Source organism: Nelumbo lutea, chromosome 4, assembly GCF_056320005.1.
Source record: "Nelumbo lutea isolate HS-2025 chromosome 4, American lotus-T2T, whole genome shotgun sequence".
Taxonomy (NCBI): Eukaryota; Viridiplantae; Streptophyta; class Magnoliopsida; order Proteales; family Nelumbonaceae; genus Nelumbo; species Nelumbo lutea.
In genome coordinates this window covers 35,492,745-35,518,256 of record NC_142687.1, presented here as the reverse complement: position 1 = coordinate 35,518,256, position 25,512 = coordinate 35,492,745, and the positions used below count along the sequence as shown (strand labels likewise).

Sequence of the window (25,512 nt, the reverse complement as noted above, 5' to 3'; positions counted from 1 at the left end):
CCTTTGAAAGAGGGCTTCTATCCCAAACCCTTTCTTTCCCAAACCCTCTTTCTTTTTCAGAAAGCTTTTTAACTTTTCTATTGACTCAAATATTGTAAAAATTTTCCAAAACATCTATAAATTTGCAAGATTCAATAAGTTTTTCAAGGTTGTAAAAAAATGAGCAAAAATAAATATGTTTTTTTTTTCAAACTTCTTTTACATTTTCAGCCAATGTTAGAAAAGATAAGGGGAAAGAAAGTGGTTTGCCCCCTGCCCCTTTGGCTGGGGGGCCAAACCCCCCCCCATCCCCCTTTTTGATGTAGCCCAATTTATTTGGCGAGCTCGCTTTGCTCGCTCGCCTCCGTTTCGACAAGACCCCCCTTTTAACAACTATTATGCATTTTTATTATTCTTATTATAAGATTTTTATTAAAAATAAAGAAAAAAAATGAAATCCCCCATTCCTCCTTCCTCCTCTTAAGGAAGTTTTCACCTCTTTGTGTTCGAAAGGCTTACGCCTCTTGCATTTTGAACTATGCTTCACGCCTCTAGGTAGTGGAATGCCTCTGATATTTCTTTTTTAATTTTTAGAATAAAATATACAAAATAATTATTTCATCTGTTATGTCTATAAATCAATTCAATTTTTGTTATGTATTTACTTTTCTTAATTTTAATTTAATTTTTAGAATAAAACATGCAAAATAATTATTTGAATAAAAATAAATAATTATTTAGTATTTAAATAATTAAAATAAAGCATGCAAAATAATTACTTGATCTATAATGTCCATAATTAGATAGTATGTTTTTATTCCCGACTTCCTGTTTATTGATTATAATATGTTTTTTTCATAAAACCCACAAGCATATTATTTTTATGCATAAATAGCTCATTTATGTCTTATATTTAGTAATATTAATATTTATTTTTGATTTATTAAAATATTTATAGCATTTCCATATGTTTCCATGCGTATCTTAATTTTTCATCTGTATCCATGCGTATCCAAGATGTATCCTGATACGTCTCTTAAATTTGCCTTTCCAATACACACAGCGTTTTTGATACTTTGAACCTTGGTATTTCTTACTCTTCTTCTAAAACTCGTTATAATCATCACATCACATTTTATTTTATTTTCTAAAATAATATTTAATTTCATTTTCTCCCCACTCTATAAATAAGGGTGGAAGGAGCACATTTTGGGGGGAGGGGAGACTTAGACTAAAAGGTTGGCCATGTCTCTCTCTAGGAACCACTTTCTTTCTCATCTCTTCATTTCACAGAGCCCTTTCATGGCGTAATGTTCTCCTCGGATTTAACATACATGCATAGCACGTGGCCCTTGTATATATATTTAGAATAAATAATTATATTCTCATGCATCATATATTTTGTTTTACTTAGATCTAATTTATATTTTATATTTTAGATTTAATTTTTTACAAATTAAAAAGAACTAAAAATTGAGATTTGAGGTCCAAAAAAGACATTTTTTTGACAAAAAAATTGGTCGGTTGGCATCTCACCAAAAGTTATTCGAAATAAAAAAAAAAAAAAAGAAAAAACACCACCCCAATTCGACCACTGAGCAGAAACCCAGGTTGATGGTTTTTTCACCAGGTCAACTGTAGAACATTTTCCGACTATTAGTTAGATCACAGGTTGAAGTTGAACGGTCCAACTGGATGGTCAACAGCGGGTTGAAAACATTGATCGCTCCCAATCCCCCACTCTACAAGTTTAGGTTCCTATCTAGATCAAAACCAAGGAGGCAAGGACCATTGTTAGATAAAATCCCTGTGGAAAATGGTATATTTCAAACAGGTAACAAAGCTTTTAAGCCAAAAGAAATAGGTCAAGAGTTAAATAAGTGGGTCTCCTTGAACCCCAAGCGACCTTGCTACTCGGACTGCTCATGGGTTTGGTGGTTCAACCGAGCAGCTAACCCATTGATCCGATCAAAACTGTCAAAAAAACCAGGATCCCATCAGCTTTCGGGCCATTGGTTGATTGGATAAAAAATGGTTTGAAAACACTGCATTGCATAGCCAATATACATAAACATACGACAACCTTTGCAAGAAAGCAAGAACTTGTCTGTACGAAACAAATGCTCCATTTCAAACACTTCCATAGAGTGAATTTGGGGCTAATACTGATGTAACGCTAGAAACCATCGAGTGTGCAAAGAAGAAATATAAGCTATCAACCCAGAAATCTAGAATGAGTTCCAGGACTGAGACCTTTGTCTAAAAGGTTATTGTTCTAGAAATCATTCTAGAATACCATCCATGATGGATAAACAGATGAATATATATGATGCAGTGTTCACAAATTTACATAAATCTTTTGGATATTCCTTCCATATACCACACTATGGTCGTGGAATTCAAATCCATGGCAAGTTTACTGGTCCAAAGGCTCGACAGCAGTCTTGAAGAGAAGGATGTAAACCTTATCAATGGAAAAGTATAAGAAACCTCCTAGTGAATGCGTGACATAAGAACCAAAGCTCGTTCCAACGATGCAGTGCCAAGCTGGACCATATGATGAATCAAACTCCTGAACAACCAAAAGAAAACCCATTAAAGTTGTTCACAATCTGAAGATAAGAAATTTTTTAACTTGTAAGTTCAATAGAAAAGTCAAGGCTTCAAGCAGGCTTTTCCAGCCATCACACCCAAGCACAATTGTTTTTCTATTTCAACATGAAATTAGTTAAATTTGCCTAATATCCTATGTAAAGAAGGTAGGAAATGAATAGACAATTCCAAGATTTGGTCATAGGAGTATCACGTCTTCATTGAAAAAGAAATAATTCCTTAGTTTTTAATAAGAGATCTTCAATAAGAGTGGTAAACTACAGAAGTTACTCAAATGTGGTCTCAACAGAAACTCTGTTTACAATTTAATGTTCTGCACCATGCTAATCATTCTGTATAGACTTCTGCAAGAATCAGGGAAGGATTCTGTACCAAGTTATTCAATTCAAGAGCCAAAATAAGCACCATGATGCCTTTATGGATGGGGAAATTCAAAAGCAACATTAAGTCCAGAAATTTCTTTTCAAACTCATGACATTGAATGGAGCTGTCAGCGGTAAAGAAGCAATGTAGTATAACCCATGCATGGATTTGTTAACATAAAAACCTTTTGAGAGATGAAAAAGAGATTTTTTTGATAGTTTAAGCAAGAGAAAAATCCTTCCTATCAGTATTATTCCACTAAGAAAAAACTTCTCTTTCCAAATAAGTGAGACAATGTGGAATAAACCAATTTGAATTTACCAGTCTGCCAGTGAATTTTTGCAGTTCTGGAGCTATCCTCATACTAACAGTAACCTTGCATGGAAGTATGTTTAATTTAAATTACTCTACACTCCAAGAGTACGAATTGTAACAGATCAGGGGCCAGAACAAACTCAACACAAAGTATTTGTTCTTACTTCTTAGGTCTCGTTCGTCTTCTAGTAAAGATGAACATGTAATTTGGTGGATCCCATGGAATTGCAAGAACCCCACATTCAGCCACCGTTATAATGGGGCCCACAGAAAAAAAAATTTCGGAGAGTATTGGTTACCCTCCTGGAGGGTGGGTAAGTAATATACCCACCCACTGAAAACTCAAATCACTCCTCTTATCGTGCCTTACCTGGGTAACTAATCGCCTAAGCAAACACTGTATTTGTAAGTAGCTGGGCAACATTTCCCCAGGAATCACTTGCCTGGGGAAACACATTACCTGGGTAGCACAAAAAGAACGAGGCCTTACTGTCAACTTTTAACCTGTCAAACAAGACTACTGTATTGTAATTTACTTGGCTCTAACTAGACTCTCAAAGGTTGAGTGGACACTGTAGACCACCATATAAATTGCTAAACATGAATCACATGAACATTTTAAGACTCCAATGCTTTCAAACTTGTAACAGTGACTAGACCAATGAGCCGAGCATTTCTGTTATTTTTATGATATAGTTAACATGGTAAGGCACCAAGGACAACCTGACCTGGATTTGGTTGTGTTGTCAAATTTCCATTGCAAAATCCACCATAGATTAGGAAGTTTTCAGCCCCAGCCCAAGTTGAAACACTATAAGGAATTCCTATGCCATCATAATACCTGAACAAGCTAAGTCAGATCAAGTCAAGTCAACTATTCCAATCATCTGGGTCACCATGCAGCTCCTGTTTTCTACAGTTCCCCTCTATCTAGGCCACATCTCAGACTATTTTTTTTTTTTTTTTTTTTATCTATAACAAGTAACTATCATTAAAATTAATGACAATCAAATACAGAAAAGAAGGGGAGATAATCTCATAGACTAAATAAAATAACCAGATATGGATGTGGATGCTGATATGTACACAGAAAGTGGGGACACATGGCTGCTAAATTTAATTAAACTTCAAAAGCATATATTCTTTTTATAGTATGATTTGTTAAAATATACCATTTACAAATTTTAGGAGTGCTCATGCTATAAACTATACTCCAGAAGTGTTCATGCACTATCTATTGCCATATAGATCACCCATTTTGTTCAATATAGGATGGATATGTTAGAATGTACAGACATCTGGGTATCATGCTTCTAGACACGTTAAAGCTAAATTAGAAAGGAAAGAAGGATATAATTGAAGGATGAAGATATTGACCAGCATGACTAAAACATAGAACATCACAGCATCACCCAATGTTGATCAGTAATGACTATTATTAAAAATACCACATTAATTTATTTAACAGCTATATAGACAATTCATAAGAAGTGTTATCCAACATGGGTTAAAATGAAGGAAATTGGCAGTTATAACAAACAAGGAAACTAGAATAGGAAGATAAAAGGTATCTTGACTGAGCAGATACCAAAAGCATTACCGTCAATGCCATAGAACTTTATATTATATTTATGGGATCCTATTTTTCTTTTTCCCCATTTTCTCATTTATTTTAAGGGAGTTTTTGGTTCCCATTACCTTCTGTTAATCTAATGGAATGCCTCTTTCCCACCCTCATTCTTGTCTCTGTAGAGAAGCTAAATAACAAGATAGACATATGAAAAAGAAATCCATAAAAGGCCACTCATCTCAATCTTCAGAAACCAGAGGGATCCTGTTTCTGCAGAAGGTAAATGTAACTTTTGATTCTTGACTTGTTTTCTATTCTATGAGCTATGCTTGGATTTTGTATAGGCTATGAACTACTTCTGGGGTTGTGGATGCAACATGGATAAGGCTCATCCCAAATTGGACTAGCCTAACCTATCTTTAAGTTGCATTAGGCTAAAATGTATCTAGTCTGCACTTGAATTAGAGAAGTTAACTTGGAATAAGATCAGGTTAGGCTAGGATTAGAGTCTTGAGTAACCTCACCCAAATTGTCCACCGTTATGCGTATGTCCTTGGACATTTCTCTTTATATGCTTAAATACATTGAAATATATAGCAAGGGGATGTTTTGGGTCAAGAGTTCAAAATTTTCAAACCTCTTGTTGATGAAAAATCTTACAGACACACATATATGATATCACACAAAACCATATATCAATGAAGACCTAATCTCTGCTCAACCCAATTCAACTATGTTTAATTGTTCATTTTTTATTCTATTTTCTTTTCTTTTCCTGGGAGGCATTTCTTTAAAAAAGTTCTTTTTTTTTCAGAAAATATAGTTTTAATCTTAATGAGGTTTTTATTCTTCTGGCCCCAACTATAGATTTTACATTAAGGATAAACATGGAATTAATAAGAAAATATAAAACAAGTTTGCCTGTGAATCTGTGATTATATTTTATCAGAAATATAAAGAAGTTTCACATTAAAGGAAGACACTCAAAACACCAGTGCTGCTAACAAATAAAATAGATAGATGGCAGAAGAAACTTTGAGGAACTCATACCAAAAAATTTGGTACTGTATAAGTTACTGGATACCACCAAAAACTTAAACATACTGTATCGAACACCAAGAAAACATGCGAACAGCCTTTGCTCGATTGAAAATAGGTAGTTCGGGTATTAAACCAAGCTATCAATAATGGATTCCTCGCTTAGAACAAGAGCGGATTTCAGATGCTCCAAGAAACTGTCTGTGCTTTTATAGTAAAAGCAAGCTTGCTTATAAGTTCTACGCTTATGCACCTATGGAACACCATGTCCAAATGCATGTAAGATCAAATCCCCCAAAGCCTAAGTAAGAACCAAATGTTATTATATTAAAATTGAATTTAACAACTGCAAACCCGAATCAAATAATCTACATAGTGTTCTAGAGATGAGCTGAAAACATCACAAACCAGGACCAGCAAATCCAACCCCCCCTCCTCCAAACCAATCAACAAAAAGAAAAGAAGAAGGGAAAAAGAACAAAGAGGGAAAAATAAGAAAGAACTTTTGATCCAAATGAGAAGAATCCATGATGGCTTCAAGTGGTTTAACGAACTTTCATAACATTCGGTCACACTACCAAGCACTAAACTTTTACTAGGAACCATCATCAGAACACTTACAGAAAAATAAGAAAAAAAGACCAGTCTTACTATTAAAGTATTACCTTCTTAAGGGCAAGTGCGAGGCGTTTGCTATCAAGCTTTTTGGGCATGGAGTCCAGGGATTCCCTGGCGCATCTAAAAGCCTGGTTTTGTAAAGCAACAGGCATGTCTGAGGCCCTGACTCGAATATTGAACCTCTCCTTGTGGTCTTTCTGTTCTTGCTGTTCAATCGCTTTCTTCTTCTGTATGAGACTGTTCAAGAATCTGCTTCTTCTCTCTAGTTCTTCCTCTGCTCCCTCCATTTGATCCTCTCTTTAACTGTTTTTCCTTTCCATCAACAAATACTCGTCTCTGACCTTCGGCTTGAAGGAGTGACAAAGAGAAAGGAACTAAAACTGAGAAAAAATAAGTGGAAGAGAAGAAATGAATGAATGGAAAGGAAGAAAAGAAAGAAGAGACCAACTACCAGTAGTCACTAACCAGTCTCGAGTGTGTTACACAAATCTCTTCCTTTCAAAGCTTTGCTTTTTCTTTCTTCTCTTTTTCTTATTTGTGTTTCTGCGTGCCCATGGGACATTGGAGTAGAAACAGTTAATTTATTTATCTCTATATAGCATATTCAATAATCTACTTATCCACCAAAAGACCCTTCTGTTTGGACAGTAACCCTTTGCCCATTTTTACTTCTTTGATCACTGAAACAGTGAAGCTGAAGTGTTGACCAGTCTTTTGCTTTTGAAAGAAGTTTTTTTTTTTTTAAATATTTTTCAGTCCCAAATCTCTGTCCTAAAACCCCAATACACGTCGTTTTACTTTGGATGATCAGGGAGAGTCTGAATCATCTTGCACGTTAACTTAGCAAATAAAAGACCCTTCTGTTTGGAACTGGATAGTAATCCTTTGCCCATTTTTGCTTGTTTTGGTGACTGAAACAGTGAAGCTGAAAACTTGTTTAAATTTAAGGTGTTTTAAATTCTTATTCACCGTCCCAAATCTCTGTCCTAAAATCCCAAAACAGGTTCCTACTTCAATTACAGTATGGATGAGCAGGAATCATCTTGCATGTTAATTTGGCAATTCAATTAAAGGAATGTAAAGTGTCTTAGGGATAATGATAAGGGGCATTTTGGCCGAACAAAGCAGCTAAGTGGACATGAGTCCATAAATTGCTCAGGTGATTTGGCACATTTTCTTTGTTTAGGAACTAACAAACGACCAAAACAGAAAAAAGAGTGATTTGGAAGCAAGACCAAAAGTGGACACTTGATAAGGAGCCTAGTTTCTGAGACAACAAACGGCATTCAAGGAGAAAAAGAAGCGGCTACAAGGCCCACAACGATGACTTTTGAAATTTGGTCGGCATCCCTTTTGGCTCCTTCTATGGCTTCGAAGTTTGCACACCTTAACCCCCAAATAAGCGTGCCAAACAGAAATTCTCTTTCTCTCTCTCTTACATACACACAACAATGGACAGGTCCATTGATATATTTACACCACGTGGCAAAAGTAAAGAACAGGTGGTACCCCTAGTGGGAGTGAAATGGCATGTCAAGGACTGGACCAGCACCAATCCATTTATGAGTTGTGAGTCTTGTGACCAACCAGAGAGGCGTGGTACCTTGTTGGCTTGGCAAGTGGCAACCCATCTTTGTGTTTTCCCCTGGTGAGGCGGCCTATTACTTTATTAAAAATATCATATGGGCCATGTTACAGGCTTTGCCAAAAGAAAAGCAAAAATCAGATGATTCAAAAGTCATCAATCATGCTTACTTTTGCTCAGGCTCTCTCATGAATGGGGCCCATCGAATGATCCGTCCTTGTAACGTGTAAGGTGCCAGGCCGTGTTGCTTAGATGGCAAGTCTTGCATCATCTGTCACTCTCAGAAAACAACATCCAGTTGCTGGGGTCTTAACTCCATTTCACCTCCAGATAAAACAGGAAGTTAAAATCATGAACCCCAGGAATAAGATCTATGCCGAGGCAATTGCGCAAGATAATGGCAGAGTGGCTGCCAGAACCATCCAAACTCTTAGCATGTGCTATCCAGAAGACATGTCCCCTTAGAATGAATCATCACGCCCCCTATTGGGCCTCTATTTTCGATCACTAAAAGTCTAGACTACAAGCTGGAAAAAGGGCATTCGGACGGTTTGAATCAAACAGTTTGTTTGACTTGAGAGTTGAGACCCATGTGATTGGATTACAAGGTTGTTTGTTCGAACCGTGAGAAAAAAAGAGAAAGGCCTGTTGAATAAACTTGGTCGCTTAAGATCACTTTAAGTAAATCGAGAGTATTGTCTGCTTTAAGAGTTTCGATAAGCGTTTCCGGTCAATCCCTCCCCGAAATCATTGTTCTCACTCAAACGAAATCTGGCATCGTGGTGTTTATCTGCATATGTGTTTAACATCAGTATTATATCATGAACAGGCAAAAATTGTGTTTACTGATGCCCATTTCTGCAAAAAAAAAAAAAACACCCATTGCAGACTCCAGAATTTTGCCCCAATTTTTTTTATTTTTTGAGGAGCACAAAGCACTGCTACAACACCCTCTTCTGATGTGTCTGTCGCATTGGAATGTCACATGAAAAAGCAATCACTTTAAATGGCCAGCACATCTGTGATGTCTATACCAAACGTGTTTATGACAGAAACGTTGCATAACCGGGGGGGGGGGGGGGGCATTGCATTGGTGATTATGACGGCAGAATAAACACCAGAATGCCAAGCACCCTCTGGCCTCTGGGTGAAGATAACTGATAACTATATTTGAAATCTGAATTTGCAAATTAAGGACCGTGTCAATCAACATTTGAACCAATAAGCCAACCCAGAGACAGGCGCATGGTTTGCTGTCCCACCATCCACAGAGGATTCCACCAGAAGATTTCCTACAATAAAAGCAATCCAATTCTTGGATTTTTCCTGGACATTGTCACCAGATTTTTACTACTGCTCCAGGATAATGCAATGGATTGGATCATAATAATGGGTTATGATCTATTGATTGGTCCGGGGTTGTTACTTGGTTATGTGAAATTACGAATTAATAACTGAATAAATCATCACCTGTTAGGGTCATTTCTTCTGCAATAATTAGTCACGCGAATCAACAAGTGCAGTTGTAAAACACACATGGAAACAATTGTTTGCTTGAATCCATTTTAGGTACTCAACCGAAGAGGCAAAACCTGTTTATAGTTGCTGTAAAGATTTTTACATGGTACTGGTACAGATACTTGTAGAAAAGAAAATAAAATCAATGAGAATTTTCTTTAATGGTCTATTCTGTACAATTTTTACAAAGACACCAGACTACTCAAATTTGAAAAGAACACAAATTAAAGAATAGATAGAACCCGGAGGGAGGGGAGGAGAAAGAATAACTAACACACAGCAGCCAAAACAAGGTAAAAAATGAAAATGCAAAGCAGCTCAGGAACAAAATGAATGAAATGATTATACAACTACCAAAATAAGTACAGAAAGCTTCATGAGATGCATCTTACAGGTAGGGGAGACAAGGTTGTTCCTGCATACATGGCCTTCAGCAATCCCACAAATTTGAACAGAGTCTCTTCAGAGAACCACTTCAGCTTCCATGTAAGAGATCCCATAGCCATTTTTTCATTCTTGAGCTTGGCCTTGTTCTTTTCTTTCTTGGGATCAGAAAAGCAACCTAAATTCTTAGATGTAACCCGGTCTAGGGTCAAGGTGACAGACCAACTCTCCCAGGGCTCAATGATCTGAAAATTTTAAGTTCCATTATGTTAAGCACCATGATACTTTAAATCCGGAGGATGATCATGTCAAAAAACAAAAGAGAAAGAAAGAAAAAAAAAAAAGCTTCTTACACAGCAAGAGATACTGCCTACAACTATGATACTCTCAGATACAGGCCAAAATTTTACCTAGATCATAGCTATCTAATAATCTATTTCTAGGAAAAGCCAATAGCTAGTGATTCATTGATGTCAAAAAGGCATTCCATATATCAATGAAAACTAGCTGTAGAATTTGGTGGATGTTGGTTATGAATGCAGTATCTTTGAGAGCAGACGCACAGGCACCAATAATACTATACAACATATTCTTGTTGGTTAAACTGGTGAAGGTAATTTATGAGAAATCACAAGATACAAGCTATTTAGTATATTAAGAAATACTGAAAAAATGGTAACCACCAGCAGAAAGATCAATTACCAATTCTGTTATGTTACCGATGGAGCAGCATGAATCTAGGGAGAAATAAGTCGATGATGATCTGTCATCCAGTGAAAAAGAATTGAACCGCACAAGGTCTTCAATGCATACAATCACATACCCTTCAATCACAAATAAGGATCTCAAAAGCCATGGGTCATCTGTCCAAGGATGAGATAAAGAAATGTTAAGAATTATTAACCACAATGAGTCAAAATCCCATTCCATTTACAATGTACATTAGTCAAAACAAAGCATTCAGAACATCATTCTCTTGGATTAGATCATGAAACAGAAACCAAAGTTTCCAACGTCAATATGAACAAAAACAACCTTGTGGTGCAAAACTAAATGCACTTGGAATCTAACATTTCTCTAAATGTATCACCACTATCTAGGGCTTTTTTTCCTCACATGTTTGAGTGTGCTACTTCTCCCTTTGAGCTTATACATAGTGATTCTGGACTGCACCCATCACTTCTCAACTTGGATACAAATACTTTGTATTGTTCATTGATGATTGTACCAACATGGATATACTTTCTATGCCACAAGTTAAAGGTGCTTCCAACATTTAGATGTTTCATGCTATGGTACAAGTTTGGTTTCAACCATAAGTGCATATTCTCCATTCAAATTCAAGGGGAGAATACACTGATGGAGACTTCCTATCATATTTGAAGAATCATGGAATACAAGTATAATAAAGCTATCCATATACTTAGTAGAACGGTGTGGTAGAGCGCAAGAATGGACATATCCTTAGTGTTGTGAGGACATTGCTATAGGAGTCCCATGTTCTATCTTCTTTTTGAGTAGAGGAAACTAGTACAACTGTGTTTTTGATTAACTATATTCCTTCTTCTATTCTTGATATATGTTTCCCTTTCAGAAGTTTTGGTCGTCCTCCGAATTTATCTATGCTTCATGTTTTGGATGTGTTTGCTTTGTTTATCTTTCTTCTTGTGAACGTTCTAAATTGTCTGCACAGTCCACCGTGTGTTCCTTTGTGGGTTACAATATTGACCACAGAGGATTTATTTGCTATGATCCCTTTATTTGTTGTATTCATGTCTCGCGTAATGTTGTTTTTCTTTAGACTGCCTGCACTATCTGTTTCTGTTCGGCCAAACTTTGATTCACAGGATGCTCTACCTCCTATTTAGAAGGACTTTCTTGTCTTCTCTCACAAAGCAATTATGTGCTCCACTCCCTACTCCTGCGATCCCCTTCCTCCCGATTCAGATCATCTCACCACTGCCCCTATAGTTTTTTTATCAGCAAACATGTATTTTATTTAAATTTTAGATTGTAAGCAGTTTATGCAACTTGGTGATGGGACTGATGATCCCTTTAATCACTCTTTTCTGTCCCTCATTACAGTGCAACCCAAAATAATTGTCATCTCAGTGCCTCTTATTTTGCTAGACAATCAGCTTAACCCATTTGCACTCCTTCGGACCCGTTTAAATTCAGCCTCAACATCCTTTTGAATCTTCCCCACTTCCCTAATCACATGTTTAAATGTCCATGGGGTATGGTTGTTTTTTGCTGCCCAGGAAATTACTATAGTCCCCTTCCACCTCAACATGCCTATATCCTAACTGTTTGGCTAGCTTTAAACCATGTAGTAATGCCAAAAGTTCAGCCTTTATTGAGTTTCCGGTGCCAACCAATGAGAACATACCCAATATCCTCCTTTTAGAATTTATGAATACTCCTACTCCTGAAAGGCCCAGATTTCCAAAGGAGCTTCCATCAGATTTTAGTTTCACTTTATAGCCTTCTGGTGGTTTTCACTCCAGCCTTACTTTATCTCTTACTCTCAATGATTATGCTACTTCAGACCAGGTTCTTAGGGTCGCACCACTTTCCTTACACAAAGAGCACACATGAGGAGAAGGCAAATGTATGGCCTTCTTCTCTGTAGCATATCACAAGTGTTCACCTTATCAAGGAATATTTCCCAACAGAAGGCTTAAATCTTCGGGGGAATAGGCTTGCACTAAATTTGTTTCACAGGGAAATCCCCACCTAGGGGGATTGGGGGAAGCAAGTACTCTGAAGAAAGAAGAGCAAGAAAAGAGACCGTTTGGAGAGCCTACCCAGATTCTAGAATCTTCCAATGAAGGGTTCAAGCAGATTGCCCTAGAAGGTCTAGCAATTGAATTAAAGTGAATCTTCACTTACCTTTGTTATAAGTGATACTTCTATTTCTGCTACTACTTTCTATTTCAGATACTCCTCTTATCTCTATTCCTCTTTGTCATTCTACTTATATCTCTAGACCTCCTAACCACTATGGTTTTCCTTCAAACCATAGCTCCTTATTTGTTGTCTTATCTTCCATAAATATTCCTCGCTCCTAGTAGGAAGCTAGTAGTAGCCCTCATTGGAAGGAAGCCATGGATGTAGAGATTCATGCTTTACATAAGAAAGACACTTGGGACCTTGTGCCTATTCCTTTAGATGCCTCCATTGTTGGGAGTTCTTGGGTTTAATCTAAGAGATTTCTTGATCAATATAGGGCTTGATTATTTGCCCAGGGATATAGTCAAGAGTATGGCGTTGATTATGAAGAAACCTTTGCCCTTGTTGCTATGATCACCATAGTTCGTGTTCTCTTAGCATTGTATATTGTCTGATATTGGACATTTGCCAGTTAGATGTGAAGAATGCCTTTGCCCTTGGTATAGTCCTTGTTGTACATTACATTACTTATATTCTTTTTTCTTTTTTCTCTTTCAACCCTGTATTGGCATTATTGTAATTGCACATATCTTTAAATATATAAGAGACTCTTTGAGATAGGGGTCGACTATTTTGGACACCTCAAAGGTTATTCTTGTTCTCCTCTCTATTCAGCCAAGAGTGTTGACAACTCTGACATAGATTTTTTTTCAATTAATAAATAAAGAATGTAGTTAGTATCCTATAAAAATAGGAAAATTATTAGAAGTTAGAAGTTTTCATTTTGTAATTTCAAAATAATAAAATTGTCACATATTGAAGCTGGATAGGTCTTAATCTACTCTGGCCCTTTAGGAGTTGGGAACTCTATCCGGACATAACTGTTAGCTGCAATACAAGGAATACTTCTTAGAAAAGAAGTGGGTGTGGAGCAGCTTCAGATTGAAGGAGACTCTAAGACAGTGGTGGACTGGTTAAATAATCCGGAGGATGTCAATTGGGGCTACAAAAATGAGTTAAAGAAATTCAAATGGCTGACAAGAAATATGTCTATAACAGTACAATGGGTTGGGTGATCAGCTAATGCTTTTGCTGATGTCTTGGCAAAACAAGGGATAAGTAGGGAAACATTGTTCTGGGCACAATTGTAACTATTGTTTTAATTTCAACATTCATGTTATCTCTGTTATAGTTTGTGTATTTGCTGTTTGGAGAGGCTGCTCCTCGCGCCTCTAAGGGGATCTTCTTGTATCTATTCATTATTTTCATGGAATTGATGTTATTTATCAAAATAAAAAAAAAAAATTGTCACATATTGAAGTATATCATATGAAGCATCATTCATCCATAATAATACAAACATCACTAGTCAATCAGTATATCAAAATTTCAGAATTGAAAATTCACATAAATTGCAAAACATTATCATAAACAATTGTGTCATCTCATATTCAAATGACTGTAATGCATTAAAAGAAATAAAACCTCCACTTCTATCTATAGCATTTTGTTATAATATTACAAGAAACAAATTTGGATGGTTTTTGTCCTCTATATTGTGTTAACATATAATGGGGAACATACTAAAAGGGTGCCCCCACTTCTATTAATATCTTTATTATAAGAACTAGCTTAAAAGCTAAGAGCATAGAGGTGTACACCTCCCGTATAAAGTGCAAGAGAGGCATCTAGGCATTTTCGTAGCACACCAATATTTAAAACCATGTAATATTAGTTCAAGCAATCTTTAAACTTCACAGATGGACTTGAAGTGACCACAGAGAAAAAGAGATACTAATTAAAACTCTGGCATATATCAAGAACTGACAAAAACAGAAGCATATTATTACATGCATTCACTTCAAAAACCAAAAAGAAATGGGAAAATTATCATGGTGAAATTTTAGATAAAGCATGCATACATATACCTTCACAATTGCTTTGTCGAAAAAGCAACATTGTGTAAAGAAATATGCTCACTTTCAGAGCTCCACAAATATGCCTCTCAAACAATTTAAGCTGAACCTGTTCCAAACTGTAATTCAAATTTCCAAGTCCCCAATCATTAGAGGAAGGTGAAAAAGTCATAAATAATTAATAGAAGCATCAATTTTGTCTTCAATACCTTAGAGGTATAAGGTGGAGAAATCACCTTTTGAAGGAGCATCTATTACTTGCGTATGAATCAACAACTTGCAAGAGATTAAGTAATCTCCTTGATTTATCGATAGTCTTAGTTATGAATAAGTATGGTGCAACCTTCTCCAAGTTAACACTGAGAGAGAGAGAGAGAGAGAGAGAGAGAGAGAGAGAGAGATAGAAAGCATCAGTAAACCATAGAAGTGAATAGTCTTGTAACTGTCATAAGAAGAAAAGATGAACCACCACACCAACCTCAAAATCTGTAGCCCTATACCAACTACAATTTCTTTTATATCTTCAAGTCTATGGTATCCAATGACCTTTGAGATAGTTCCTGCAAGATACCAACCAAATTAACAGCAGTAGTGGTATAACCAAAAACCAACAGAAGGCACTTTCTAACTGCGCAGCATGACCTAACAAGTGTGTATGCCACTGATAAATAGTTCATGCGACTAACCTAACTAACCTGACCCATCAGATGTCACATCAATGAGTAGAACGTATAGCTTATTTTCACTGCTCAGTAGTAAAGCTACTTCTCTGCATGTACAACACAACAGATGAGAATCCCTGTAAAGAGTAAACAACTACAGCATAGACCTGAATAAAACTAAGAGCAGTGGTTACAAAGAAGACAGAAAGAAAACAACACAAGATGTGATTGGCCATTTGGCCTCACAAGTCAAATTTTCATCTGTTACCTATAAATTTTTATTAGTGTCATGCACCCCCAACAGAATATCCTGGCCCCGCTACCCACCCCACCCCATCCGATTACATTTAATTTTTTATATTACTTCCAGTATCCCCCCCCACCCCCCCACCCCACCACAAATACAAATGAATCCTCTTGACACCATTAGACAATGCATCTGCCATGCAGTTAACTGATCTTTGAGTCCAAATGAACGTAGCACCCTAGTCAAAATTCAATACTAGATTGCTCAAAATACATAGCCAACATCTAAAACAACAGGGATGACATTATGGCTGCATATTTTACAATTCAGTCTAGAGAACTGCCTCTCTCATAAGTCTTTTTGAAATTTCTTTAGGAAGTATAATTCTCAAGACAATTATTATTTTTCGATAGGTAACTTGTTCTCAAAACAATTATTATTAATCACTTTATATTTTATTTGGGCCTGCAGCTTAACCTGCCCATAGAGGCAGTAAAGAAAAGATATCCAAGCTGTGCTTGGATGGATACAAAATATATTGCAGAACAGCTAACATAGAAAAATGTCAATTTTTCTAGTGTTTGGTTGAAATAAAATGCTAAGGGAAGCCAAATATTATCTGAACCTAGAATGAAATGACTTGTCCCCTTTGAGAGCATAAGTCACTAGAAGTCGTATTGTATAATTGTCTCATCATATCACTCTCATCCAACAAAAATATTGATTCAATGGGAGCATCTCTCCTAAATGAGCCTAAAACCTAGGAGTTCAGGCCATAACCCCCTTTTTTTTATCAGTAACAAAAATTCATTAGCATCAAATTAGGTTACAGTGTAGGCACTACATTACATTAACTTGTTCGGGAATCAATCCCTCCATATTGACGGTACACCCATATTACTTTACAGTTGTACCCAAAATAAGTCTTCCCTCTAAACTGGTAAACCCCCTGTTTGACCAAGGAGTCAGCCATTCTATTGGCAGATCTCTTAAGCCATCCAAAAGTTGCTCCCAATTCCTTGGCTAAATTGCCGATCTCCCTTGCTAAGCAAGGAGTAACTAGGGATTAGTTGTACTGGGCCCACTTGTAACTTTATGTTGTTTCTGTATTAATGAGTGAGGCTGCACCTCGCACCTCATACTGGGATGCTTGCAACAGACTCTTTATCCTTTGCTTCTAATGAGAGCTAATAAATTTTTATCTATCAAAAAAAGGGGCCTGAGAACAATAGCTATTACTTTGCCACTTCCATCTCTGAATACACCCCCAATCACTTAGGGTTCAGGGTTACCAAGTGAACTCCCATCAAAATTCAGTTTCAATCTATTCCTTGTTGGGGGTTTTCAGTCCATGATAACTGTGTTTCTAGCAGTGGAATATTTTTGCCACCACTCCTCATTATCTGATTATATCATCCACGCAAAGTCTTTAAACATCTCCATTGGCTTCACCAATTGAGACATCTTCACTTTAATGATATTCACTAAATGGTCTTTAGTTCTGTATTTTTCCTTAAAGATTCTTTCATTTTTCTCTTCCCAAATAGTTCAAATGATAGCTGCCCTCCACATATCTCTTCCTCTCTTCTTGGGCTGCCTTAGGAACCATTGATTGGAGGGGCCAGACACATCTTGAGGAAATGATCTGATCACTTACTTTGCAAATGATGCAAACATAGGGAGAAAGGCATTTACTAATCCTTCTTATTTGGAGTTTTCCACCGGCATTGATCTCTCCAAGGAAGACTTCCCAAAAGAGAGCCTGTATTTTTGGAGGGATTGGATGAGGAAGGTAAAGAAAGAAGAACCAGAGAAAATCCCTGAGGGATTGACCAAATTATACCATTTAAAGAATGGGGGTGTAAATAGACTGTTGAGAGTTTTGAAAGTAAAACAATCAGAGAATTGCATTTCCTATCCCTTAGACCCCTTCTGTACCCAAAGTCCCATTTCATCTCAGAAATAGAGTTAGACCAGAGTTTTAGTTATGGGTTCATTCTTGTTGGATGAGATAGAGTAAAGCAAGGAGAATTGGACCTTAAGAGGGGAATTACCTAACCAAAGGTCCTACCAAAACAGGACTTTGTTGCCACACCCTGCATCATACCTTACAAGGCTCAGGAAGGCGGGAAGGATCTCGTGAATGGATCACCACCACCATGTTCCCTTGATCTATTTCAGTTATAATTTTCAGCAAAACATAAATATATAAAACAAGAAGAGAGAGAAAGAGAGAGAAGAGAAGAGAACAAGAAAGAAAGAAGAACAATATGTGGGGTTTGTTAGTTTCCCACTCCCTTTTATATTCAATATGTAATGGAAGATATGAAATACATCAAGGCTCCTAGGGCAGCAGCAATAACTAAAGTGATCATGTGACCATGTGATAACTAAAAACATAAAACACATAAGTGATAACAGGCCCATAAGGAAGATAATGGCAAGCCAACTAATCTGTCAATGTTTTATTATTTTACTAGGTATCCTCTCTTGTCATCCCTTGGTTCCCAAGGAAAGCCCTTCATATACTTCTCCAATTTCTTTGCCGCCTTAACAGGAATACAGAAGATTGACAGGAAGTAGGTAGGAAGGTTGGCTAATGTTGACTTGACATTACTAAAAAGTACGAAGCTGAAATTCTAGGTATTAAGAAAAAAATGTAAGATAAACTTAATGAAGGGATAGAACCCCTATTATGTTTAATAGAACTACATGGAAGTTTAAGTTAAAAGTTTCCTTCAGGTTGTAAACCACCAACGCAAGCCATATGTCAAATGTGGAAATATTTCTGTATGTTATACTACACCATCTTTTACAAGAAAATTTAAGAGTGATGAAAAACTTACCCTTCTTGGTAACCTGATTCCTGCTCAAGTATACTGTCACAACGTATATACTGCATACAAGTCTCGGAGACTGTGGCATCAGCAACTTTTGAATGAAAATAGTTCTTTATAAATATATCATTCTCAGAAAGAGGGGGGGAAATCATCCTCGGAATTTGGTTTTGTGGCTCATCTTCCATTTTGGCCTTACAAACTTCTGGGGTGTTATTTAATTCTTGATAGCTTACTTCTGCATTGCTTGCCATGCAATTCTCCTCTGATAGTGAAATAATTCTTCTTTTTGGCTTGGTTCTAAATCTTTTCTTCTCCAAAGAATCTGCTTGTTGGCTCATAACATGATCAATGCCACTGTCACTAGCACTAAAGAGAATATTGTCAGTGAAAGATTGCTGGGCATTATCTGGTTTTAGACATCCTACTCCTACAATGCTAAAGCCATGATCAATGGAAGTATCCAACAAAGTTCTTCCGTTCTGCTTTACAATGCCCAACTCCTTGTCCGTTTTATCATAATAATTGTCATTAGAAAGAAGTATGTGCATGTTGTCATTCATACTCCTATCCATTGTGCTCAAAGAATTTTTATGCTGTAACCCATCAACTTCATATAAAGGTGTCCCATATCGATAGAAGTTGTCTTCACTGCTGCTCGTATCACTATCTGAAGATGCCACCGAATATGAGTCAGCAGATAGTTGCATAAATTCTTCCTCCAGATTGTGACGCCGATGCAGGATATCCTCTTGATAATGAGGAGGTGAGCTAGGGCAAGCAGAGGATGAATAGGACTCCATAATCTCATCAATTGCTGTCAATGGTGTATTAACTTTTACATCCATATTATCATTTCCCTGGACAGCGACTCTATCTGGAAGAAAGGTATCATTTACTCCAACAGGCACATCAAGCACCATTTCTTGATTTAAATCAAAGTATTGATGGGCATGGGAATCAATAGAAGAATCTCCAAAAGAGTTCTCAGATTCTAAAATGTTTGTCCTATTCTCATCTCCTGATGCTTGAACAGATTCAGTGACATATCTTGAGCTGTTCCCAAAATTCTTTTGCCTTTTCACGTTTTTCATAAAAATCTCTTTACCAGGAAATGAGTTTTGACCTGTAAAATTGCTGTTTTCACCCACATTCTCAGAATTCTGATCCATCCACTCTTTCAAGTCTCTCAGCCAAAGAAAAGAACGCTCTTTTTTCATGCTTTCAATCCTATTTATCAGACCAACTATTTCAGTTTCACCATCAGAAATGATACTCTCTTCTCTACTTCGGATCTCACTGTCACAAGAACCTGCATCATGGTCACCAGAGTCTGAACATGTATATCTCCTCTGCTCGTCATCCTCAATAGAAGCAAGGCGAGAGAATTTTTTCTGCAAAATTTTCATAAACTATTTTTTAGGTTGGGCTGACAGAAAAGAAAGAAGTGAGATAGAGCTCCATACAGACAGGTGATATAGTTTAACCACAGGCAAACTGAAATTGGAAACTGATTAGTGAAATTGCCTACCTTTTTCATGTTAAAATTCCCTTCCCCTTCAGCATCATGTGTTGCAGGAGAATAAAATCCAAAGCCAGCAGGTCGTTTCTGCCTTCTTGCAAGAATAATTTGTCTCTTCCAAGTTTCTCTCTTGCTAATTAACTTATCATCTAATTTCAACTTGATTGAACATAAAACAGAATTAAAGGATGCAGTAAGTTAGCAATCCATAAAATTGGATATTGAAAAGCTCTTGCTAGAAAATATGCTCATCTTCTCAAGTATACAAAAGCATACATAGAAACAGTGAAAAATGAAAGTGTATGGCTACATTCAAAAGTAGAACACATGTACAAGATGTGACAACTCTAAAAAGGAGAAAATGAGTGATGTGGGACATAAACCAAGAGAAAGAAACAGAAATAGTAATCATTAACTTACTCTTTGTGGATAAGTAAAAAAGCTGAAAACTTGAGATCGGTACCATCGGGCACAACATATTGGATTTCCTTCTAGCCATAAGCTTTGAAGAGATGGAAGGCTTGTAAGAATTTCCAACTCTGAAAAATTGGAAATAATGTTGTAAGAAAGGTCAAGCCCTTCAAGTAACTTCAAATTCTCAATCCCACGCAATGAAGTTAGAGCATTGTTCCTCAGCACAAGTTTGGCAATTGAACAGGAGACCTGCAAAATTCAACAAGTTCCTGGATGTAGGTTTCTCAACTAATCCAAAAATCAAAACTCCATAGCACACAAAGCAAAGACACCGGATGAACAAACCATGTACAGTTAAGACTTTATATATTTTACTATAATTCCAGCAAGTATTCATGTTGTTCTCTTTTATTATGTTTTCTTTTGTTTATTTATTATTGATATGTAACATAAAGAATTCTATATCAGGTTTCATCATCAACCCCAGCTACTATATACTTTGCATGTATTTAATAGAAATTCCTCTTATTTATTTATTTATTTTTTTTTGCTATAAAGAGAAACATGAGATATGGTAATCTTGTTCCACAACTTCTGAACTATGATCCTTTTTTTTTTTCGAGTAAGAGAAGAAATTTGATTAATAAAAAGTTCTGATTAGTGTAAGATTTTGTGAAATCTCAGGTCCTCAACTCAACCAAAATAGATGCTGTTGTATGAATCCCATTTTTGACACTGCAAATCCGGGAGGGAAGCTAATGCAGCAGAAAGCACTAGGTTAGATCAGTTTGAGCCTCTTTGGGAACCCAAAAAGAAGTTAATAGATTTGAAGAAAAGGAAGAAATTGTCTGAAAAGGCTTTTGGCCCCATTCTTTTCTTAGGGAAATTTATGGGAGAAGAATTGGTGAAAACTAAAACGGCTTACTTGGTTCTTGTTATATACTTATATTGGAAATACTATTTATAGTATGTCTCAAACTTGCTATTTATGGTAATTCTCATAATTATGGTTTTTTGTAAACTTGCAGTTTACAATTTTTAGTAATCTATGATCTCTTTAAATTAAAGTAGCTTTAGTTGGCCTAGGAGAGTGTTGAGTTGTTAGAATTGTTTAGGAGTTGATGTCCTTATTTAAGTGCCCTAATAGGTTAGTTATGGATTTTCTGTTCTCCCTAACAGCAAAAGTTTACTTCTTTCTTCTAGTTATTACTCATTCTTTGGTGCACAACAAGAACCCTACTTTTTTCCCTCCATATATTCTTCATCTCTAATGACCCCCACAGCCCCTCATTTACCCAACAAAGCCTGCTACCATATCCTAAATTAGTAGGACCCTTACCCATGCTACATCAAAAGCAGATTTGAAGTCAAGATGAAGTGACAGGTTTGCAGGTGTGAGAATCCCAGAAAACAAACCGCAGATTTGCAGGTGCCAAAATACCAGAATCACAGAGTGCTCAAGAGTGTTGTCAGCTTTGCAGTACACAGCAAAGCAAATCCGCCAAGTGAATCTAAGTGATACATGTTCACAGAGATAAACCCCAGGAAACACCAAGTTCACAAGGCAATCAAGAAATAAAAAATACAGAGATGCTGAGAATGTTCAAAGCAAGGAAGAAAAACAACCACAAGACAAGCATACAAAGATTTACATGGTTTAGTCTTTGGCCTACATCCATGGGTGATGGCAGAGCAGATAATGCTTCCTATGGGAAGTGTTATCTGGGAATCCTATTGGGGTTTCTGCTTGAAAGGTGAAGGAGAGGGAGTCATCTTACTCAAGGTCAAAACTCTGGAGGGTCTCCTGGTTTAGTGGCAAAGCATAGAATTAAGTTTGAGAATTGTTGCATCAATAAGGTTAAAAATGTGGTTTTGGGGGAGAAAAAGAACTCGGTTAGGGAGAAGATCACAAATGTTGGACAAAATAAGGTTAAAAATGTGGTTTTGAACAATGTGAAAAGGAAATTCAGATTTACTATTTTTTGGAAGAAAATGAGTTCTACAATGTTTACTCAATTGACATGTTTGACAAGAGAAATCTGAAATGGGCACCGACTTAAACAGATCTAGAAACACCACTTTCAAAGACTCAAAAGATAAATGACCAAGGCGACAATGCCATAAATAAACTTGACTCTTACAGGACTGACTCTTAGACACTGTAACATGAACACCAGCCTTATTCTCTAGCATGTAAAGTCCATCAACCATACGTCCTCTACCAATCGTCCTCCCCGAGGCCAGATCCTGGATCACACAGTAAGAAGGGAAAAAGGTCACTGAGCAGTTTAAGGAATTAGTAACACTACTAACAGAGAACAAATTAATGGGAAATTTTGGAACATGTAAAACATCAGAGAGGGTAAGGCCAAGGGGAAGAGAGATGGTTCCTTGACCAGCTATGGAAGCATATGTCAGCTAGTCTCACCTTGTCTCTTCTAGAAAGAAGGCGATAGGTTTGAAAGTAAGAGGACGTACCAGTCATGTGTTTTGACGCTCCAGAATCAATGATCTATGGAGAGTTAAGGGTATGAGAAGCAACATGGAAAGTTGTGGCAGAATTACCTGATATAGACGCAAATGAGGTTGAGGGAGGAGCATCCATCTGACGAATTGCTCTACCATAGAGCTCTAAATGGTCACAAAAGGAATTCATAATATCCTCCCTTGGGTTAGATCTAGATGAATGTGTCTTAGTCACAGCATGGATGGGGGCCCGATTCTCTCGAGTAGCCATGTTGGCCATAGTGTGTTTCTTTGTACCTTGCTGTCCTGACCTTTTATTCATATCTAAACTTTGCTTCTTATTCAGATCTTGAGCCCATTTCGGCTTTCCATGAAGATCCCAGCATGTATCTCGGGTGTGTCGGGGCTTCTGGCAATGAGTACACCACAATTTATCTGTCATCCATTTTTTTTCTAAAGATCTCCCTTCTAGGAAGAATTTCCTCCATTAGTAGTAACACTCCCTTTGCGGCCAACACAACTGCATCTCCACCAGAACTGTTCATCAAATTCCTTCTGCTTTCTTCAAATTGTACAAGAGCATAAACTTCCTGAACAGATGGAAGATCCTTATAACCGAGGATCTGGACCCTGATAGACTCATATGTAGGGTTCAAACCATGTAAGAAAGCAAACACTCTCTCCTGGGAGATGAGTTTTTTGTACAGTTTTGCATCTTCATCACACTTCCATTCCACACTCTGATAATGATCCAACTCCTTCCAGACAAAAGTCAAGTCAGAGTAATATACAGATAGACACCTCTCCCCCTGTTTACAAGTAGACGATTCTGCCTGTAGTTCGTAGATTTTTGCATAGTGTCGCAGTTCCGAATATGTTGATTTTGCTTGATCCCATATCTCATTTGCCATTTCAGCCCACATGAAATTCCTCCTTATTTGATGTTGCATAGAGACTAAAAGCCAAGACATAACCATGTTGTTTTCCTGATTCCATCTATCATATTCAGCACTCCCAGAAAGTGGTTCTTTTATTCTCCCATTAATATAACCTATCTTCCCCCTTGCAGTGATGTACAGCTTGATCCCTCTTGACCACCCTAAATAATTTAAACCATCAAGAGGGACAACAGCCATGGGAAAGGATAGGTCCACACCCCCACTCATTCCATTAAGCGTTGAGGAAACTCCGGATGTAGCAGAATCTTCACCACCCATGATTTCAGATTCAAAAAACAACACCCAAAAGAGGAACACAGCCATAAAAAGTTGTTACAGAAGGTGCCGGCCACTTCTAGACCTTCAGTCCACCAAAAAACAAAAGGTGTTGTTGCAGCACATAAACAAGGTCCTTACGACCTACAGTTTCACAAGGATCAAACGACCCCACAAAAAGGAAAAGAAAGAGGTGCAGCTCACCTCACATCCAATCGGCAGACCTAGTATAGGTCCAGTGCAGGCACACGACCAGAAAAGAGAAGAGAGTAAAAAAAAAGTTACTTCGGTCGAACATCAGGACAGCCGAACAGCATATGAGAACAAAGTAAAAGAAGGTTGCTTTAGTCGAACATCAGAACAGTCGAACAGTAGATGAACAACAAATGATAACTTCTGAAAAATCTATCACCCTCGAAACAAAGTCTTCTACATGCTGGAAATCTGGTGCGAAGAAGAGGAAAAGACAGACTGCTCGACTTCACCCTTCAAACCTGGACGTCCTGCTCTAATACCATGTTGTACAGGAAGAAGAGAGAAAGGGAGAGAGGAGAGGAGAGACGAGAGGACTGAGAGCCCAAAAAGATACTGCAGGCGGCGTAGTATGTTATATTTATATTAGGGCGACAACAACTAAACATAATGAAAAGGAAAAGTACAATAGTACCCCTGCGGTACTATACACATAAAATAACATCTGATAACAAGACCAAACAGAGATTGCAAAGGCTTTTTCGATGCAGTCCAAGTCTATTTACAGAAGGCCTCTAAATGAAAGGTGACCAGACTGGAATTGGAGATTGGGGGGGAATCTCAATTGCAGTTTTTAGAGAGAAGGCTTGAAGAAGATGAGGTCAAGGAAACTGTTTTCTCTATGAATAGATCAAAAGCTCCAAGGCCTGATGGATTCACTACGGCTTTCTATCAAGATTGTTGGGACATAATTAAAAGAGATCTTCTAATAGTGTCTAGTGAATTCCATAGGTAGTCAGACAGGGATGAACTCTACATTTTTAGCATTGATACAAAGAAGAACAATGCTATCCAGCCTGGTGATTTCAGACCTATCAGCCTAGTTACCAACATTTACAAGGTCAAAGCAGAAGTGTTGTCTTTGAGGACTAAGAAAGTGACCCCCCCCCCTTGATTTCACAGTCTCAAGGGGCCTTGGTGTAGGATAGACAAATTGCTGATCAAATTCATATTGCTAATGAATGTGGGGGCTCAGAAAAGACTAAAGAGAAAGGGAGTGACTATCAAATTGGACTTGGAGAAAGCCTATGATCTAGTGGACTGAAATTTCTTAATTGATGTTATGAGGTGTGGATTTGGAGATTTGTGGTGTAAATGGACTAAGGG

At 37.2% G+C, this 25,512-nt stretch overlaps 2 protein-coding genes across 8 annotated transcripts in view; both read right to left on the bottom strand.

The window, feature by feature from the left end:
- Positions 1–2,043: 2,043 nt before the first annotated feature.
- On the bottom strand, positions 2,044–7,276 carry LOC148855176 (Dynein light chain type 1 family protein). Of its 6 annotated transcripts, none has more exons than XM_088941882.1 (3): positions 6,962–7,276; positions 6,544–6,843; positions 2,044–2,551 (listed from the first exon to the last, which is right to left on the bottom strand). In XM_088941882.1, the coding sequence occupies exons 2-3, from the start codon at positions 6,781–6,783 to the stop codon at positions 2,396–2,398; spliced, it is 396 nt and encodes a 131-aa protein (XP_088798008.1). In that variant the 5' UTR covers positions 6,784–6,843; positions 6,962–7,276; the 3' UTR covers positions 2,044–2,395. The 6 variants fall into 6 exon arrangements, with proteins under 6 accessions (XP_088798008.1, XP_088798005.1, XP_088798009.1 ...); XM_088941879.1 differs by having other exon boundaries at positions 6,544–6,876; positions 6,962–7,186; XM_088941883.1 differs by having other exon boundaries at positions 6,948–7,129.
- Positions 7,277–9,644: 2,368 nt separating this feature from the next.
- Positions 9,645–25,512, bottom strand: part of LOC148855175 (uncharacterized) — a 33,766-nt gene continuing 17,898 nt past the window's right edge. The window contains exons 3-11 of one of the 2 annotated variants that reach the window (XR_016094966.1): positions 20,480–20,722; positions 20,069–20,218; positions 18,547–19,931; positions 15,487–15,560; positions 15,270–15,351; positions 15,001–15,150; positions 14,804–14,910; positions 10,686–10,846; positions 9,645–10,228 (exon numbers count right to left, since the gene is read on the bottom strand). Coding sequence is in view for 1 of the 2 variants with exons in the window: in XM_088941531.1 (XP_088797657.1) it covers positions 9,974–10,228; positions 10,686–10,846; positions 14,804–14,910; positions 15,028–15,150; positions 15,270–15,351; positions 15,487–15,560; positions 18,547–19,931; positions 20,069–20,218; positions 20,480–20,722 (2,580 nt within the window). In the remaining variant the exon portion in view is untranslated. The remainder of the gene's footprint in view (positions 10,229–10,685; positions 10,847–14,803; positions 14,911–15,000; positions 15,151–15,269; positions 15,352–15,486; positions 15,561–18,546; positions 19,932–20,068; positions 20,219–20,479; positions 20,723–25,512) is intronic. The other variant, XM_088941531.1, reaches the window with a different exon arrangement.

Coding starts and splice junctions, on each gene's coding strand:
- LOC148855176 (XM_088941882.1), bottom strand. CDS start 6,783: ATGGAGGGAGCAGAGGAAGAACTAGAGAGAAGAAGCAGATTCTTGAAC. Junction 2,552..6,543: donor TCGCACTTGCCCTTAAGAAG/GTAATACTTTAA, acceptor TTGGTTGTTCAG/GAGTTTGATTCATCATATGG.